The sequence below is a fragment of the Thunnus maccoyii genome, chromosome 14 (genome assembly GCF_910596095.1).
Source record: "Thunnus maccoyii chromosome 14, fThuMac1.1, whole genome shotgun sequence".
Taxonomy (NCBI): domain Eukaryota; kingdom Metazoa; phylum Chordata; class Actinopteri; order Scombriformes; family Scombridae; genus Thunnus; species Thunnus maccoyii.
In genome coordinates, this window is record NC_056546.1 from 9423960 (window position 1) to 9441278 (window position 17319).

Here is a 17319-nt window from a genome sequence, read left to right on the forward strand (position 1 = left end):
CTAGTAAGCATGCTAAGATTTGCTAATAAGCATCAAACACAGAGTACAGCTGAGGCTGATGGGAATGTCATTAGTTTTATAGGTATTTGGTTATAAACCAAAGTATTGGACAAATTAAAACTATTGTGAACTAATGATGGCATAGATGAGGAGTTAAGAGATCACCAAAGTTATTACACCTCATGAATCTGCCTGTGCCAAATATCATGGCAATTCATCTTTGGTGAGATATTTCTCACAAAACCACAAATGTGAACCTTATGGTAGCGCTAGTCTAACAGTGGGGTTTTCACCACAGTCATTAGTATTCATCCTCTGAGCACCATGAATGTTGTAACCAAATTTTATGGAAATCCATCCAATAGATTGCTGAAATATTTTAGTCTGAACCAAGGTGGTGGACTGACAGACTGGCAGTGCACGGCTAAAAACACACACACACACACAGTGATAATAGATTTATAGTTACAGTAATAGTCAATATATATTTTGTAAGCACATTTAAATCCCTTTTAAATCTATTTTGATACTAGCACCAATTTTTATCACACACTGCACAGGTGAAACAAAAAAAATCCAAATTCCAAAATCCATCCTGGTTTTATTAGTTAAAACTGAAATCAAATGCTGTCCATGTAAATGAAAGAGACTGACAAGTTTGCTGAAAAGTCATATCTGAGAAACTGCCCATAAATCTTTCAAACATTTGATTTATGAATCAAAAGATGATCCAGCATGACTTTGGCTCTTTCTTTCACACTGTTTCCATCTTTCTCTTCTGTTGTTCCCTCCTATTCTTTATCTTTCTGTTTTACGTGTCTTAACATAAATTTAGCAATCTAATCGTAATCTAATTAAACAACAGAAAAATGTTCTGAAAAGCTGTCTGACAAACACAAATAAACAGTACAATCCCTACTGCACACAGAGTCTCCCAGGCAACTCTGTTGCATGTAAACTTGCTTTAACTATGTTATATTTTCCTTTGGGACGTTGACTGGCTTCTAAACCTGTTGATAGAGGCTGGATGATCCCCTTGCTAGAGAGGCAACGCTGCTATTATCAATGCTGCTGGAGGTTACCAATGATAGCTGCTGCCTTTGGCAGCTTTGCCCTGCACCTGTCTCCAGACCTCAGGATAGTAACCAAGATCAGTCCTGGGTCAGACATTTAGAAAAAATGTCACCCTCTCTTCCTGGAGACAATATCAGATCTAACAAGTTAAAGCAAGCTCTTCCCTACACAAATATGACTGATTAAGATTATATCAGATCTGTAGTTACACAGGGACGTAAGGGATAAGACAGATATCTGAACAAGTATGCAGTATTGTAGATCAGTTGTGCGAACCATGCACTCTAGTGGTTCAAAATAGGCCTCCTGAAGCGTTTACGTCTCTTATTGATTAGTGGTCATTTCTATCTCCTTTGTGGTAGAAAATAATTACATTGCATTTGAGCGATTTTTGATCTCTTGTGTTTTTGCATCGGCTGTTTCAACTTTGCATCAAGTTTTATGATACATTATAACCAATCTTTAGGATCAACGTCAACTAGCCTGCATGTCACTACATATACAGATACTTGCCTAAAATATTTCAGGATATGAAGAAACCATTCTGAAGCAGTTTTTCAGCTATACTGAGAAATTAGTTGTAGCTGATAAAATATGTTTGCAATTTCTAAACAACAATTTAAACGTAAATGGACTTAATGGGGCTTTATAAAGATACAACTCAAAGACCCTTGAGTTGTGCTACCACTGATATCTAATTCCTCACCCTAAAGCAATAACTAAACACAAATGCAGCATTGTTAGGAGACACTTGAAAAACACTGTGACTATGGGCACTAAAGAAAGTCACACAACCACTGCTTGCACAGTGACAATCTTACAACAGAAGAAGAAATTTCTTTAGAACAGAGTTCAGTTAAACCAAAAAAAAAAAAGGCTGTTTGTGGTCGGTGACACTTCCGTTGTCAAACTAGATACTGCACTTCAGACGGCTGTGGTGGGTAAGCAGGCCCACAACAAGTCAGGAAGAGGTCTGCTAAGTCACTCTGCCCAGGATAGAAGTTTGCTGTCTTTCAAAGAGAGTAAAAAGGTCTAAATCCATATGCAGCAGCATATGTGAAACATTTTACTCTCCCCTGTGGCTCCATATGTTTTTCTATTCCATATGCTCTGTATTGTGCTGTGGCAACAAAATCATTTAAAGTGGTGCATATGGGTGCGGCAAAGACTTGCTGATTGTGGCTTTAACTCAGGAAATGGAGAAAGCAGAGTGTTTTTTCCTGTGGACATGGGAGAACTGTTAAGTGAGGCGACAGCTTCATCCCTCTCATGTTCCCACTGTTAATTAGTTTGTGTCTGCCTATCTCTCCTTTCAAGATTTTCTCTTCCACTCTTTCATGGTGTGTCTTCTTTTCTTCCCATTTTCTTTAGACAGCTTTAGACATTTTGTTGTGTTTTCTCTTTCTCTCTAATTTTTTTATCTAATGACTTCTCTGTTGGCCAACTTGCCTTCCCAGGAAGACTTTGACAGACAGATCTGTCGAGTAGCAGCAGGCACAGACCCAGTGCCCTTTAACTGAGGCATCAGTGCCAGCATGGCAGACACTGCCAACCAGCCACTGCCAGCCTTTCCCCACGGCTCGGATGAGGTGACAATGAGACTGCCATACTAATCAACAACATGATGCACGCTGAGCTTTTAGAATAACCAGTGCACAAAGGGTACAGTGTATATGTTTAATAACAGTAAGGAAACAGAAATAAAGGATAGTGACTTCAAAACATCTGTGTAGCTTATTTGAGACTGGTTTATTTCAAGCAGGGACATTTCAACCCTGCACCTTAAAGAGGCAGTAATCAAAGGGGATAGTGAGTGTTTTATAAAGGTGAATGTGAAAACTAAAAATTATGATCATTCTCAGTGCTTTTTAAAACAATTTAAACCTTCCTAGTTTCTATTCTATGCAGGAAAATGCATGTAAAATAAGCTGTGCATATTAAAAATGTATAGAAGTTGTCTATCTGTAGAGGAAGTTAATTTTGCACAGGGTAGCTTTAGAGAACATGTTGTACTTGACATCCCTTTTGGGGGACACGTTTTTAGTAACCCCGGAGAGTCTCACATTTTCAAAATGTCAAGTTAAAAAAGTTGGTTTTCCCTCTGAAGGAGATGTAATTCTGACATTTTACAATGTATTTTTATTATAACGTTATAATCATTATAAGGTTTGACAATATAAATTGTAAGGCCTCAGAAAGTAAGACCAATCTCACGTTTTTTGCAGTTTATCATAAATTATGAATGTATTATGAGTGTATTTATCTTGCTGTATATTGTGCATTATGGTTGTTTTTACATGGTAGCCTCATACAGCTCAATTTTTAATTGAATGAGTATTTTTGAATATTTTTTAAGGTGCCTTCTCTGCATCATTCCATTTCTTTGAGGTCTGCTTTGGACTACATGTGTGTTTTTGGATGAAGTAGCATGAAAAAGAATTACACACATACACATGTCTGCTTTTTAAGTTTTGGATGAAACTCTGTCTTGTGATTTTTAAGATGTCAGTCTTTTCAGACTGTGTGTGAAATGTGATTCATTCATTATAAAACACAATAATGTAAGCGGAGCTTGTCATCACAAAATTTGAGTTCATATCTGTGATCTGTTGCCAATAATGCTTAATCTTCCACTTACAGAAAAGATCCTTTCTTTATTTTTTACTCTTAATATGATGTATTTGTCTGTACTGTATGAGATGTCTGTTAGAGAGTCACTGCCCTATTTGGAACCACTTGAATTTTCATTGACACTTACTTACAGGCTGACAGACAAACTGGACTCTGGTTGATATCTTGTTGTGTCTGTCTGCCTCTGTCTGTCTTTACCTCTTGCCTTCAGCCTGTTTTCCCCTCATACGCTGAACTCTTGACCCCAGTGTGTGACAGACTGTGCTGCATCTCTCCCAGGACTCCCACTGTCCCAGGAGAGATGAGTCTTGTGTCATCTGCTTCATGACACAGAGGCGGCATCGTGCCAGGTGGCCTTTCATAACCTCAGTGTGCTGTCACCAGTGAGTCATACACGCACATACACAGTCACCTGCAAACTTGAACAAAACAATTGGGTAAACCATCTGTTTAAAAATGAGTTATACAACAGGTAACTGTAACCAAGCTCTGATTGGTCAAAGACAAAACCAGGCTCAAAGACAAAACCACCCTTGTTGGTTGTTATGCTGTTTTTTTGTTTATGTCTGTGTCATGACATGTCGTGCATGATCTTTGCTGCTCTCCTCGTAGCTAGCATTCATATTCAAGTACTGTACTTCTGGAAGATTGGATTTCAGGCAAGAAGGTCCAACTGCAGACCTTATGTCTGGGGACCGCAGTTATAAGTCTAACTGCGAGCCATTGGGAAGAGAGTAGGGTCCCCAGACATAAAGTGCATCACTTCTGTTGGCTGTCTCAAAAAAAAGTTGCTAGATTGGAAAACGGTGACATATATCTGCTTAAGAGAGTTAACGCTATATTTGATCAAGTAAAAAATATTCGTTCTGAAATTGAGAGAATTACTGTGGTAAATTACCGAAAAAAATACAACCTGGTTGATGTTACATAAAGTTCAGGTGATATTAGCCTGTTGGAGAAGCTAACATTTATATTAACCCTTTGTTATTATTATGTTATGTTAACCCTATAAAGCCATGTGAAACCCACCCAGGATAAAAAATGTAACAGTGCCATTACTTCATTGACAAACACAAAATCACAACAAGCTCTGCAGTATTACCTGAACATTTCACTTTTTGTGTGGTTTTCTTGGATTTTTGTTTCACATATTGCATATTTTACTGTTACTGTTACTTTTTCAGATAACAGACACTGTTACCTTTTCATTCTGAGCAAAAATTGAGTCAAATTAATGTAAGAAGTAGCCTATTTCTTTATATACTTTTGTGGCAGAAAAGGAAGTGACGCAGCTCAGGTTGGGGGACCCTCCTCCCCTCCCATTGGCTCACAGACCTGGGGTCCCCAGATGTGAGGTCTGGAGTTGGACTCTTCTCATTTCAGGTGGTATAATCTGGAAAGTAACTATTTTATAAAAAAAAGTCTTCCTTTATTATAATTATGGGTATATTAATAGTTGCAACCACCCTTATATTTCTCATCCAGGCCACTACATTTAGTTACACCCATAATCACAGAAACAAACTTTGGGAATAAACAATAAAAATTACTGACAAGAAAAAAGAGGGGTAGTCCCCAAGCTCCCAAAATGTTTATGAGGCAATGTTTCTCCTATCAACATATTTGTCAGGCAAACATCCATGTGAATGAAAGGCTGGCTCCCGTAACACACACACACACTTCCCTGGGTTATGGCACTTAAAATTAGAATTAGCTCATGTGTATGGATTTTTTTTTTTTTTAAAAAAACCCTGATATACTTTTGGGCCTCCATATTTTTGAGAATCAGGGCCCCTATACTATTCTCCTTCTATCGTCTTTGCCATCAATATACATGCATTATTCCTGTAATCCTCACGGTGGCACTCTCCACTGACTGTACTGCCACTGGACACACACACACACACACACATATATGCACACACTGAGCTTGTGTAATCCCTTTCATTTTTGATGAGTCAAACCCAGCACTCATCCTCCTCAGGGGAAATGTCTGATAAGACAGAATGGCCTGGCCATGGGGGTACTGTTAGGACGCAGGCAGAGGAGGAGGAGAAGTTTACCCAAAGTTTGTGAATTTGACATGAGGCCACCAGTATCCTGAGCGTGGGTGGTTTGTTTGATGTGATGAGACTGAATGGACCCCCACCCCCTCAGCCTTGTCATTCCATCACTGAGTAAGGTGAAAAGAATAGAGAGTGGATTAAGTTCCTGCTGGCTGGAAGATGATCCTTGAGTATTTCAGGAGCAGCAGAGTCAAAGTCTCTGTCAGTGTCACCTTTACGGTTGATTGGAGTGACGACGTCTGCCAGGACCACTGGAGAGAGACAGACGTAACTTTGGACCACCCAGCCTCAGATTACACTGCCTGTGTGTATGAATGTGTCTACAGTATACTGTACGAGTCCAGTGCAGCAGTAATGAAGATCGTCATGTCAAATTAGCCTTCAAAATGATCAGGTATATATATGTATGAGGCTGTATTGTAACTGTGCTTTGAATACATGCCTGTTTCTTCACTTTGGTGACATATGTTTGATAAAAAAAAATATCTCTACCTGCATGTGACACAAAGGTTTTAAGTAAATTTGTAGTATTTCACACCATATTTGTATATTTTTAAGCTGTTATTACAGTTATTACAGGTTTTGCCATTTGATCAGTATGGGTAATGATGTTTTAATCTTGGATAGACCTCAGTCTGTTGGGTTTTAGTTCAGTTTTTTTTTTTTTCAGTTCAATTTTTTATTATCATATATGTATGTATGTATGTCATATGTGGGTTAACACAGGGGGTCAACGGTACAATGAAATGTATTGGACGAGAAAACAGGTCAGCTCAGCAATAAGAGCACTAACCATAAAATATAGAATATAAGATAAAAAATTTAAAAAGATGGGATGAGATATAAATAAAAGATAACACTATATACATATATGAAAATGAGGATTTATGTATAAAAGTAAACGTGACGAGTGTATACAACAGTATTGCACATTGGCTATGTAGCAGTTCTGGTCCAATAGCAGCAGTCATGGTTGACAGTGCATTTTTTTTATGTAAGCAGTGCAGCAAACAGTGCAGTAAACAGTTGCTGTGGTCCTTGATGTTGCTGTGTGCCTTCCACAGGCACCTCTGGTGGAAGATATCCTGAATGGCGGGGAGTCTGTTGCCAGCAATGTGCCTCCACCACTCCCTGTAGTGATTTGCGGCTGCGGCCAAAGCAGTACAAGTATTAGACCGTACCAAGCTCTCAATGGTACACCTGTAGAAGTTTGTGAGGTTGCTGGTGTTCATGCCAAACATCCTCAGTCTCCTCAAGAAATAGAGCCACTGGCGAGCGAGAGTTTGTTGTCCTGGCGCCAGCTGGTTAGTGTCTTCACCTTTTTACTTTGAGCTTCTGTAAAAAGAAAATAATAATAATAATAATAATAATAATACTTTGGCTATGAATAATGCTTTACAGGTGACACACACACCCACATTTGTTTTTCTCTTTGCCTGAAGGGGCACTAAAAGTTATTTCTATTTGTTGTGTCATCCTTGTGTACAAGAAAATAAGTCAGCCAAACAATGTTCAATCAACGGCTAAAAGTCTTTTAGTCTTTCACTTTCAACCAGATTTTTGCCATCTTTGGATATCACCAAATGTCATTAAAAAGTCATTGAAAATATGACCTTGTGTTGAGAAGGAGAGCTTGTTATTAATTTATTTTAAGAGACATAGTGTGCCAGTAATACTCAACAGTGAATATTGATATCTTCACAGATACAGGCTACTCATAAGTGGATATGAAGTAAGCATCCAGAGGAAACAAAAACAAGTTACAACTGGAGGTCATCACCATCATTATATTGATTTTGGTGATATTATCCATCACCACTAGTGTAGGCAGTTGCCTCATCACTCATGCAACGGATGTTACCTGAGTGCAGTGCAAACAAAGCAGAAAGCAGTTGTGGTAGGAAATCAGTATGAGCTGATTGATTTAGTCATATTTTGATGGTGGTTATTTTGTCATTAATGTTTATTGTCTCAAAACTCTTGCATTAGCTGAGGAGCTGCCAATTTGCCTAGAAAATATTATAAATATGGTATCATAAGGAGAGATTGTTAGCCAAGCTACAGCTAAACTGGCATTATCTTAAATCTGCAACTGATATTGTGGCTACTTCAGGGGCAGCAGAAACAAGCTGTGAACACAACATTTACGTTTTAAGTTGATATGACAAACTTGTTAGAAAACAAGGTTCCCAGTAACATTCCTACAAACATGGCTCTACTATGTTTGTACAGCTCATACAGCATAGTACAGTAGTAGTTCTTCCATAATGTTACAAAGTCATGGTTCTTTTTCAACTGTTAGAAAAGGCCACGTGAGATGGTACTTTGGTCACTTCCATTGCGTTACATGTACTACGCATTTTTGAGTTTAACTTTTTTCAAACCACATCACCTGGTGTTGTCGTTCTGGGCCGTCGTCGTGCAAAGTTGCCGGGTTTAAATGTATGTTTTCAGGAGATTTTAGAAAGCCAGCCCTGCATTTTTAATTATGGGATCCATAAGTATCACTGAGATCATTTCAGCATTAGTCAGTGCTGACCTCCATCTACTGTTAAATGAATATATATGTACATATTTGAAATGCAATAAAGACATCTCAGACAGGTACGTTTTAATATAAAAATAGGGCTCCTTTTTATGTTGGCTGATAGGTTTGAAAATGAAAGTCGCAGTTTGACACACAAACTCCCCCACTTTAGCTCTGCCTCAACAGAGTGGCTCCAGATTGAGTGAGTCACTTATTCATCGTCATGAATAAATCACACCCACTGCTACTTTCTTCTACCCTGCACCACTTCCTTTTCCAAAACACACCCGCACACACACACACACACACACACATGTTCACAAGTAAACACACTGTAAACTATATACAATACACAAACACAAACGCAAACATGGTGTACAACATGCACCGCAAATTCTTAATTAAAACTTAAAAATGGAGCAAATTATATGACTTTGCTAAACTAACTGAGTTTTCACTAATATAAAGACATCTATTTGCGTCTCCACTGAGTATACAGACAGTTGAGGAAAGGAAGGAACACAATCCCTTGCCCTCTCCTCAAGAAGACATTTGTCACTTTCCATTTTTACAGCTCCCCTCCTCCTTCTCCTCCCCCTCTTAGCGGTAAAACGGAGTTCATGTCTCCCTGCATTTCCCTGAGGCAAACTGATGGCTACACCCAGAGACCCAGACGTACATACACAGCAAGGCAAAGTGACTGCTCCTTTTATGCCACTTTGTTTATGTTGTACTCTCATCTTAGACAGTGAAGCTTTCTTTTTCTCGCATGCACATTATTGCTTTCTTCCAGTTATCCTTCTTTTTTCCCCGACACCCCTCTGGTTTTCTTTGCTTATTGCTCATATTTTCTTTTTTATGTTATATATATTTCTTTCTATATATTCCCACTTCATCCAGTCCACTTCTATCTATCACCCCCACCCCCACTCTGTCAACCTCACTTTTACCTCATTGTCATCTTTCCCTCTCCTGCCATAGATCTCAATCTATCCTGCATCCGCCTAACTCACTGTGGGCAAAAAGCCTGTTAAATTTCCCAAAGGGTGAGGCAACATGAGTTTGCTTCTAAAACACTCTGTAGGAAATTGACTTGTATCTGAGGCATTGATTTCCTCTCAGCATTATGGGAAGGAGATGGCAGTGAGGTGAAGGCTAAGAGCCGTGCGGTCGATACACATTCTCATCACAACACCGGATGTTCTTCCGTAGTCGGATTGGTTTCACCGCCCCAGCACGGGCGGTAAATGTCGCCGGGTGACTCTATTAATTGAGCGGTATAAGTCAACAAAAGAAAAATGGCAGGGATTATTTGAAGTTAATTAGGGATTTACAGTATAGTTTGAAATATGCAGTACGGGAACTCACAGTGGAAATATTGGTTGTAGCAGTCATAAAGAGGATTTAATGGGAGTGTCAATCATGACAATAATTCTGGTAACAGCGGTAGTAGCAGCAATAGTAGTAATACAGAATACTCTATTATGAACCAGCCATAAATGATCAGTCCCTCTAAATTACAGTCCTTGTTTTGACAGATTTCCTCTGCCCCCCCCCCCCCCCCAGTACAGTGGAAGTCAATAAACACCCCATTACAATGGAAGTCAATAGATTATTACTTCCTATTGAAGAGATAGGCCCTATGAAAACAGTTACGGTGAAGTCTGTGGATGATCTAGGCTTCGTCTCCTGATAACAATCGATCTTCGAAGTTAAGAATGTTTCCTGAGAGTAAGAACACTCTTAAATCTCTACATGCATTTACCAAATCTGTACTTAAGAGCAAATGCATGTGCACGCTGTTAAGAGCTTCTTAACATTGGCTATTGCTGTTCATGAAAGGAGTATAGACTTAAAAATGTACAAAAACAATGAAAACTCGAATAGAACATGTAGTTTTTGGTTCCTCCTGCAAGTCATGGAGCAGGTAGCCTCCTACGAGTAGGTGTAAGTGTCACTCATTAATCTACGACCATTTCTAAGAGTCTTCAGTTACAATGCTTTTGGGAAACACCTTTTAAGCTTAATATGGTTTGTAAAATGGATTTTACGATTATCTTTGCCGTAATGGCAGTGGTTCCCAAATGTTTGTCTGTCAAGCCCTGCTTTGAAAGCAAACAAAACAATCCACGTCAAACTTTACTGAAATAACTTATTCAGTATGTTTCTCATTCTGATGTGCCAATGAAAAATGAAAGTTTTATACTTTTCCAAAGCTGTCACAGTTTATACACACAAAAGTTTCTTCACTTTTGATTTGACTGATGAGCAGCACCTGTTTTTCTTTACTTTTATGTCAAAATCTTGATCAAAGCAGTCTTGTTTCTTTATCATTCCCAAATTCATCAGATTCATGAACCTTTTTCACAGCAGACATTTTGACCTTAAATAGAACAGGTGGAAATGATAACTTGAATGATTGTTGTAATCCAGCAATTACTGTAATGCAGTGCAGCAGGTAATGATATTAGTTACATCTGTGTTTGGCAAGTCAAAATGTCACTCCACTTTTTGCCTCTGGTCATGTGCGACCCCCCTGCATGGCTACACAACACTAAGGGTAATTGACAAAATATGTTTTTTCTTAATTTGGTCAACCAACCTTTTAAAGGACCTGAAAACTTATTTTCTCAGTCTCCATACAAAAAAAAAAAACAAAGGAGAATCCAGGGGATGTACCAATTTAAAAAAACAAGATATAACATGTAATTCACCAACTTTAGAGGTGGATTTTGTTATATTGAACCTATTTAATGGACAGATCTTACAGCTGTAACAATCTTCTCATCTAACTCAATAAAAACAAATCTGTGTATTTCCCAAAACAGCAAACTCAAGGCTAAAATCCATTGTTTTGTCATTGTTTTGCCTTTGATGAATCACATTCTGACATTTTTTGTCTACTCCCCTTTGGCCTAGAAAATGAAGACAAACTACAGTATGTATTGAGTTTATTTTTTTTACCTCATGACCAAATGTTGACAATTTTGAGCTTGGCTTTCTACAGTTAGATTTTCTAGTGCTGAGGTGTCCAAGATTTACAGGAAGATGGGGGAGTTTAGTACATAGTGTCTGTCTTTACCGTCAGTATAGACACTATATATTTCTGTCTGCAAGTGTGTGCGTGTGTGTGTGTGTGTGTGTGTGTGTGTGTGTGTGTGTGTGTGTGTGTGTGTGTGTGTGTGTGTATGTGTATTTCAGTTGACCAGGCCTTATGAGGCGCCTGAAAGTACCAAGGAATGTAGCAAGGTACTGCAAAAGGTGAGCCTCTCTCTGTCTCTCTCTCTCATGCACAAACACACACATACACGCACCTCTGCCAACTTTTTGCCCATCACAGAGACAGCAGTTTTCCTCTCCCCACCACAGCGGCTGGCACCGGCTGAGCCTAAGCCTTTGAAAAAGACCAAGACTCATACTTAATGGACAGATAAGACTTCTGGACTATCTCCTCAGACACACAGATCTCCCCATTTTTCTGCAGAAGTGATCCGGCTTGAGATTTATCTACTGCAGACTAAGCAGAACAGAAAATACCCAGAATCAGACTCTAGTAGATATTAGCTGCAGAGCTAGAGATGAAGGGAGGCATCTGCTCTGTGTTTTTCCTGGTGACTCGGGTGATCGTGCTCAGTGGCCTCGGCTGCCTGGGTGAACTCGAGTCTACAGATGATAGTGTCGGCACGGGGAAGACGCAAGAGCCCAGGCCCCCACACCTTATCTTTATAATGGTAGATGACCAGGGTTACGGAGACATTGGCTACCATGGCTCTGATATCCACACTCCTGTGCTGGACCAGCTGGCAGCAGAGGGGGTCAAACTTGAAAATTATTATGTCCAGCCAATCTGCTCACCTTCTCGCAGTCAACTCATGACAGGGCGGTGAGTAATTTTCTTATCATTACATTATTATTACGATGGTATAATTCATTAACTGCATCTGTTCTCGTGTGATATAATTATGCATGGGCTTTAAAGGCTTTTTGTCTTTTTGCTAACATATTTAACAGTGTATTCAGTGTTGAGGCAACTTCCAGTACAAGGCCAGAGAAGGAATAAAATTATGGTACCACCTGTAGCGTTTAATTTGCTCTTGGCAAACCACATTGCATTTCTGGGCCTGATCCATTGTTTGATGCTGAATCTTTATGATCTCGGTGTATAACTGGCCAAATGTAGATAAAGCAGCCAAACCTAGACATATTTTCAGTGCAGATTAAAAGCAGTTTTCTGGCAGAAATAGTGCAGGTTGAGATAAAGTGGCGACAACAAAAAAGTAAAATTACAGTCCTAATCACAAAATAATTCCTTAAAAGCACCAAACATCGTGGCTTGATGATGCGTAGCAGTGTGAGAGTATCCAAGAGTGCAATATTTCTTTTAACCATCTGTAAAATTTCCCATTATTACGTTACTACTTGCATCTCATCCAGACACTTTTTTTTCTTCTCTCACACTATGTTTTTGGGAACCAGCTACCAGATTCACACTGGCCTCCAGCATTCAATCATCCGACCACGTCAACCCCTCTGTCTGCCCCCTGACATTCCCACTTTACCAGAGCGCCTGGTTGAAGCTGGATACGCCACACACATGGTGGGTAAATGGCACTTGGGCTTCTGCAGGCCAAGCTGCTTACCCACGGGACGCGGCTTTCAGAGTTTCCTGGGCACACTGACTGGCAGTGGGGATCATTTCTCCTATCAGAGCTGTGATGGGGCTGAAGCTTGTGGATTTGACCTGCATGATGGAGACAGACCTGCATGGGAGATGACTGGCAACTATTCCACTCTGCTCTACATAGAAAGGTGAGCATCATAATATACATTAAATTAAAAAATACATTCGTGCATACAGAAACACAAACATATTTAAAAACCTCCTTATTTTCCTTCTGTCCAACCAGAGTGAAGCAGATCCTGAGGAGCCACGACCACCGTACACCACTCTTCCTCTATCTGTCCCTTCAGGCTGCCCATACACCCTTACAGGTACCTGACCATTTTCTGCACCCCTATGATTCTCAGGGCAATCGTCTCAGGCGCCACTACGCAGCCATGCTGAGCTGCCTGGATGACGGGGTTGGACAAGTGGTCCAGGAACTGAGGACTAGTGGGCTCTATCAAAACTCAGTACTGATCTATTCATCTGATAACGGTGGGCAGCCACTCTCTGGGGGGAGCAACTGGCCGCTGAGAGGTGGCAAAGGGACCTACTGGGAAGGAGGCATCCGGGCTGTGGGCTTTGTCCACAGTCCCCTCCTGAAGAGGAAGGGTGTAGTCAGCAAGGCACTGATCCATGTTTCTGACTGGTATCCCACATTACTAGGGCTTGCTGGGACCCTACAGACCCAGCGTGGCCTAGACGGTCATGATGTGTGGGGGACCATCAGTGAGGGCCTACCCTGTCCTCGCACTGAAATCCTTTTCAACATAGACCCAGTCTCCAGGAGGCCTGGGGAGCCATATTACATGGCACTGGTGCTCAACGGCTTTGGGATCTGGGACACAGCAGTAAGAGCAGCAATAAGGGCTGGTGACTGGAAGCTGTTGACAGGAAATGTGGGTGATGGGGACTGGATACCACCACAAGCCCTTCCAGGTGGTCCAGAACGGTGGCAGCGACTCGAGAAGCGGCGTAATAAACTGGGAAAGTCAGTTTGGCTGTTTAATCTTTCCTCTGACCCCTATGAGAGGTTCGACATGGCAGAAGCACGTCCAGAGGTAGTGAAACATCTGCTGATCAGGCTGGCAGAGTACAACCAGACAGCTGTGATGGCCAGAAATCCACCAGATGATCCTATGGCTTACCCTGAGCTCCATGGTGGGGTATGGAGCCCCTGGATGGGCCTGGAGGGGCAAGAGCGGGATAGTGGAAAAGAGAATGGCAGAAAAGAAAGGATGACAAAGACTAGGCACTGCAGAGTATGCAAATTAAAAGCCCTCTTTAAGAGGGTGGGGTCACGCCTGCAGAGGAACTCTCTGTTCATCTAAATGTCTCATCAAGCAACTTTTATAGGACTAAAGGATTCAGTGTGCTTCAAATGAAATAGGTCATATGAAGGCAAAAGTGTTTATACCTGTTCCTGTTTATACTCCTCTCTCTTCAAAGGCATTCATGGTGTTGGCTTTACTCAGCACGCTTGGCCAACTGCTACATAAATTAGACGGTGAAAGAGCAGAGACCAACAAAGATTCTTTACCGCAATCAATCAATGGACATTGTGGTTGTGTGGTGTGCGTCTTAACCAGTAGTTTACCAGAGCGTTCCAATGTTGTTGATTTCAGAAAGATACAAAAATGTGTTGGGGGAGGGGGTTTCAGACTAATCCAATGACAAACACTTCATTTGAAGCATACTGATGCCTTCATTAGGAGGAATTGAGAGGGAAATAGAGTTGGAGACAAATGAACCCAAATACAGTCCAGCAGACAAGCAGGCAGGTCAGATAGACAAGATAGTCTCACAATCAAATACTGAAGCTCGGCAGATAAACAGGCAGCCTGATAGACAAAGCAGACAGGGCTGTGCGGCTGGCTGAGCAAGCTGACTCACTCACTGTCCTGCGGCCAAACTGCAGCAGGGTGACTTTGGTCCGTCGTTGGACTGCGTAGGGAGCAATGTGTGTGTCACTGTGCATGTATGCCTGTATTCATGAGTATGTTCTGATTAATACAGAGAGATAGAGTGCGTGCATGTTGAAGTGAAGCCTGAAGAGATTGGAAGAGAAGAGGAAAAGCACGCAGGGTGACCTCTCGATGTCTCATCTCCTAATCATCCGAATGGACCCTTTAAGGATGACACAGAGACACCCACAGGGGTTGTTTTTGTCAAATGTCACCTTGTTCTTTTGTTCTTAGGGGTTATACAGATTCACTTCCGCTCATAGTATGCTCCTCTGCCTTTGAAAGACCTCTGACCACCACACATTGTAAAATCCCTGTTGCAATGACTAAACAAAGGCTCAGTAGATGATATTATCAGTCTATTGTGAACTTCTAAATGTTTCTAAACTCATATACTGTGTTATGAAATGCTGGGAAACAGGTTGAAATTATCTGAATAAAATCCTGAATGCCAAAAATCATTCTTATCATGTCATGACTACACACAATCTCTACAGAAAGCCACGGACCAAAACTGTTGGACTCTCAGAAAAAGGCAGAATAGAATTAGGATCACTAAAACCTTGTTGCTGGGGTTGTACCTTTGAGAAGTAAATTACAGTGCACTTTCTTGCAAGTCAATTTTTGTAGCCCTCATTGTGTGCCTCCCAAAGGACATTTATTGCACTCCAAGTATAAATGTGCCCATAAACAATCATATAATCATTAGGAAATCATTGTGCAACCTTTGAAGTTGTACCCTTTTTATTCTATGGGTCTGTGATTTTTTATTATTTCCTAAAAAATTCCAAGACATTTATGTAATTTGGTACTAATAGAAGGGAAAGTAGTTAAATTGGTACACTTCCACAAAATTAAATCAAATTAATTGCTAGTGTAACTGACAGTACGACTCTTTTAGTCAGTGCACAGCACACACCTGAACACACCTGAAAATGTGAAATGATTCTATAGCCAAGCATACAATATTCAACGTATATGGAGAATAATATTTTCTATAATAAGTGAATAATGAATTAACATTAACTTGGGTTTAAACTGAGCGTTACTTTATGGAAATCCCTATATTCCCCATAACTAGTATAAAATTGTATGATTCTTTCCAGGAAACTTCCATTGGAAACTATTAGGGAAATTATGAATCTGTAAAATGAAGCGTTACCGCTAAATCACTTTGTACCTTTATGACAGATTGTGAGGTGTACGTTAACATACATGTATTTAAATGTGGAAAGCCTAACCCTAATCCAATATTGGCTGGTCCTGCAAAACCTTGGATTATGTTCAGTGACGTTTTTTTTTTTTACATCTGATGCCAATGTTTTTTCTACAATATCTGGCACATGTGGTATGATTAAAGGATATGGATGGCAATTTTCTATATTTTTCTTATTGTCAACAAATCCCTTGTGCAGTGCCAAACCAACAATGAATTGATACTACCTACATGTATTGTGTGTGTATCCAAAGCCTGATATATCTCAGTCCTTTGTGCCGCTGACCACTGTTGTAATCCAAAAACTATTAAAAACATGTCAGTGAGTCACTCCGCTGTACTGGATGAAATGTTCCCTTCACTATGAAGATTACGGTCATGGTAGTTTGTTTAGAAATGGCTCCAAAGACTAATAACAGCAATCATGTTTTCAGTCTGGGGAGAGTAGTTTCATGTACAGCAGACGCCACCACGCAAGAACGCAGTTCCAGTTACACTGCTTCACTAGCTTTTTGTGCTACATATCACAACCTCTTGACTTTGAACCAAAGTTATTTGAGAAATCTAAAATATAGTACAAAGGTAAAACTGAAGGTTCAACTTGTTATCGTGGAATATAACGTAATTCCCAGAGACATTGGGAACAACTTTGTTAGGTACTGTGTGCACAGCTTATCCCTTGACCCCGGCCTTTAGGTGTGTGTCTGAGTCTGCATGTGGATGTACAGTAGACGTGTTTCTGGGTGTTTGTGTCAGCAGCAATCCCACACACAGTAGCAGCAGGGCTGTAGATTTCTCCCTAGTGGCCTGATAATGAATATTCAACTGTCCTTCTTCGCCATGTCTTCCCCCTCTGGTCAACTTTTACCCTCGCCTCCTCCTCACTCCACCCTCACCCTACCTCCCTCCATTTATCCCTCAGCTCTTTTTACTTATTCCCTCAGCTAACCACCCCCTTGTCTTCCTTTCTTTCTCATTTTGCTCATCATCCTACTCACTTGTTCATGCTCATTTGGAACATCGAGTTAGAAGTATTAGCCGTGTTTTGCTCAGAGCTCTGTGGCGTACAGTTAAATAAAAAGAGTGGAGGAGGGAAGCGAGTTCCCCAAGGGCTGCAAGGGGCTGTCATGTCTGAAGTGCTTGTAGATCAGATTAAAATGTCTTGTTTAGTGTAAAAG

General features: G+C 40.4%; 1 protein-coding gene across 1 annotated transcript; it reads left to right on the plus strand.

Moving 5' to 3' along the window:
* Positions 1 to 11847: 11847 nt before the first annotated feature.
* On the plus strand, positions 11848 to 15364 carry si:dkey-174i8.1 (arylsulfatase I). Its single transcript, XM_042433992.1, has 3 exons — positions 11848 to 12181; positions 12775 to 13107; positions 13206 to 15364. Exons 1-3 carry the CDS (start codon positions 11877 to 11879, stop codon positions 14290 to 14292), a joined length of 1725 nt encoding a protein of 574 aa, XP_042289926.1. The 5' UTR covers positions 11848 to 11876; the 3' UTR covers positions 14293 to 15364.
* The last annotated feature ends 1955 nt before the right edge of the window (positions 15365 to 17319 follow it).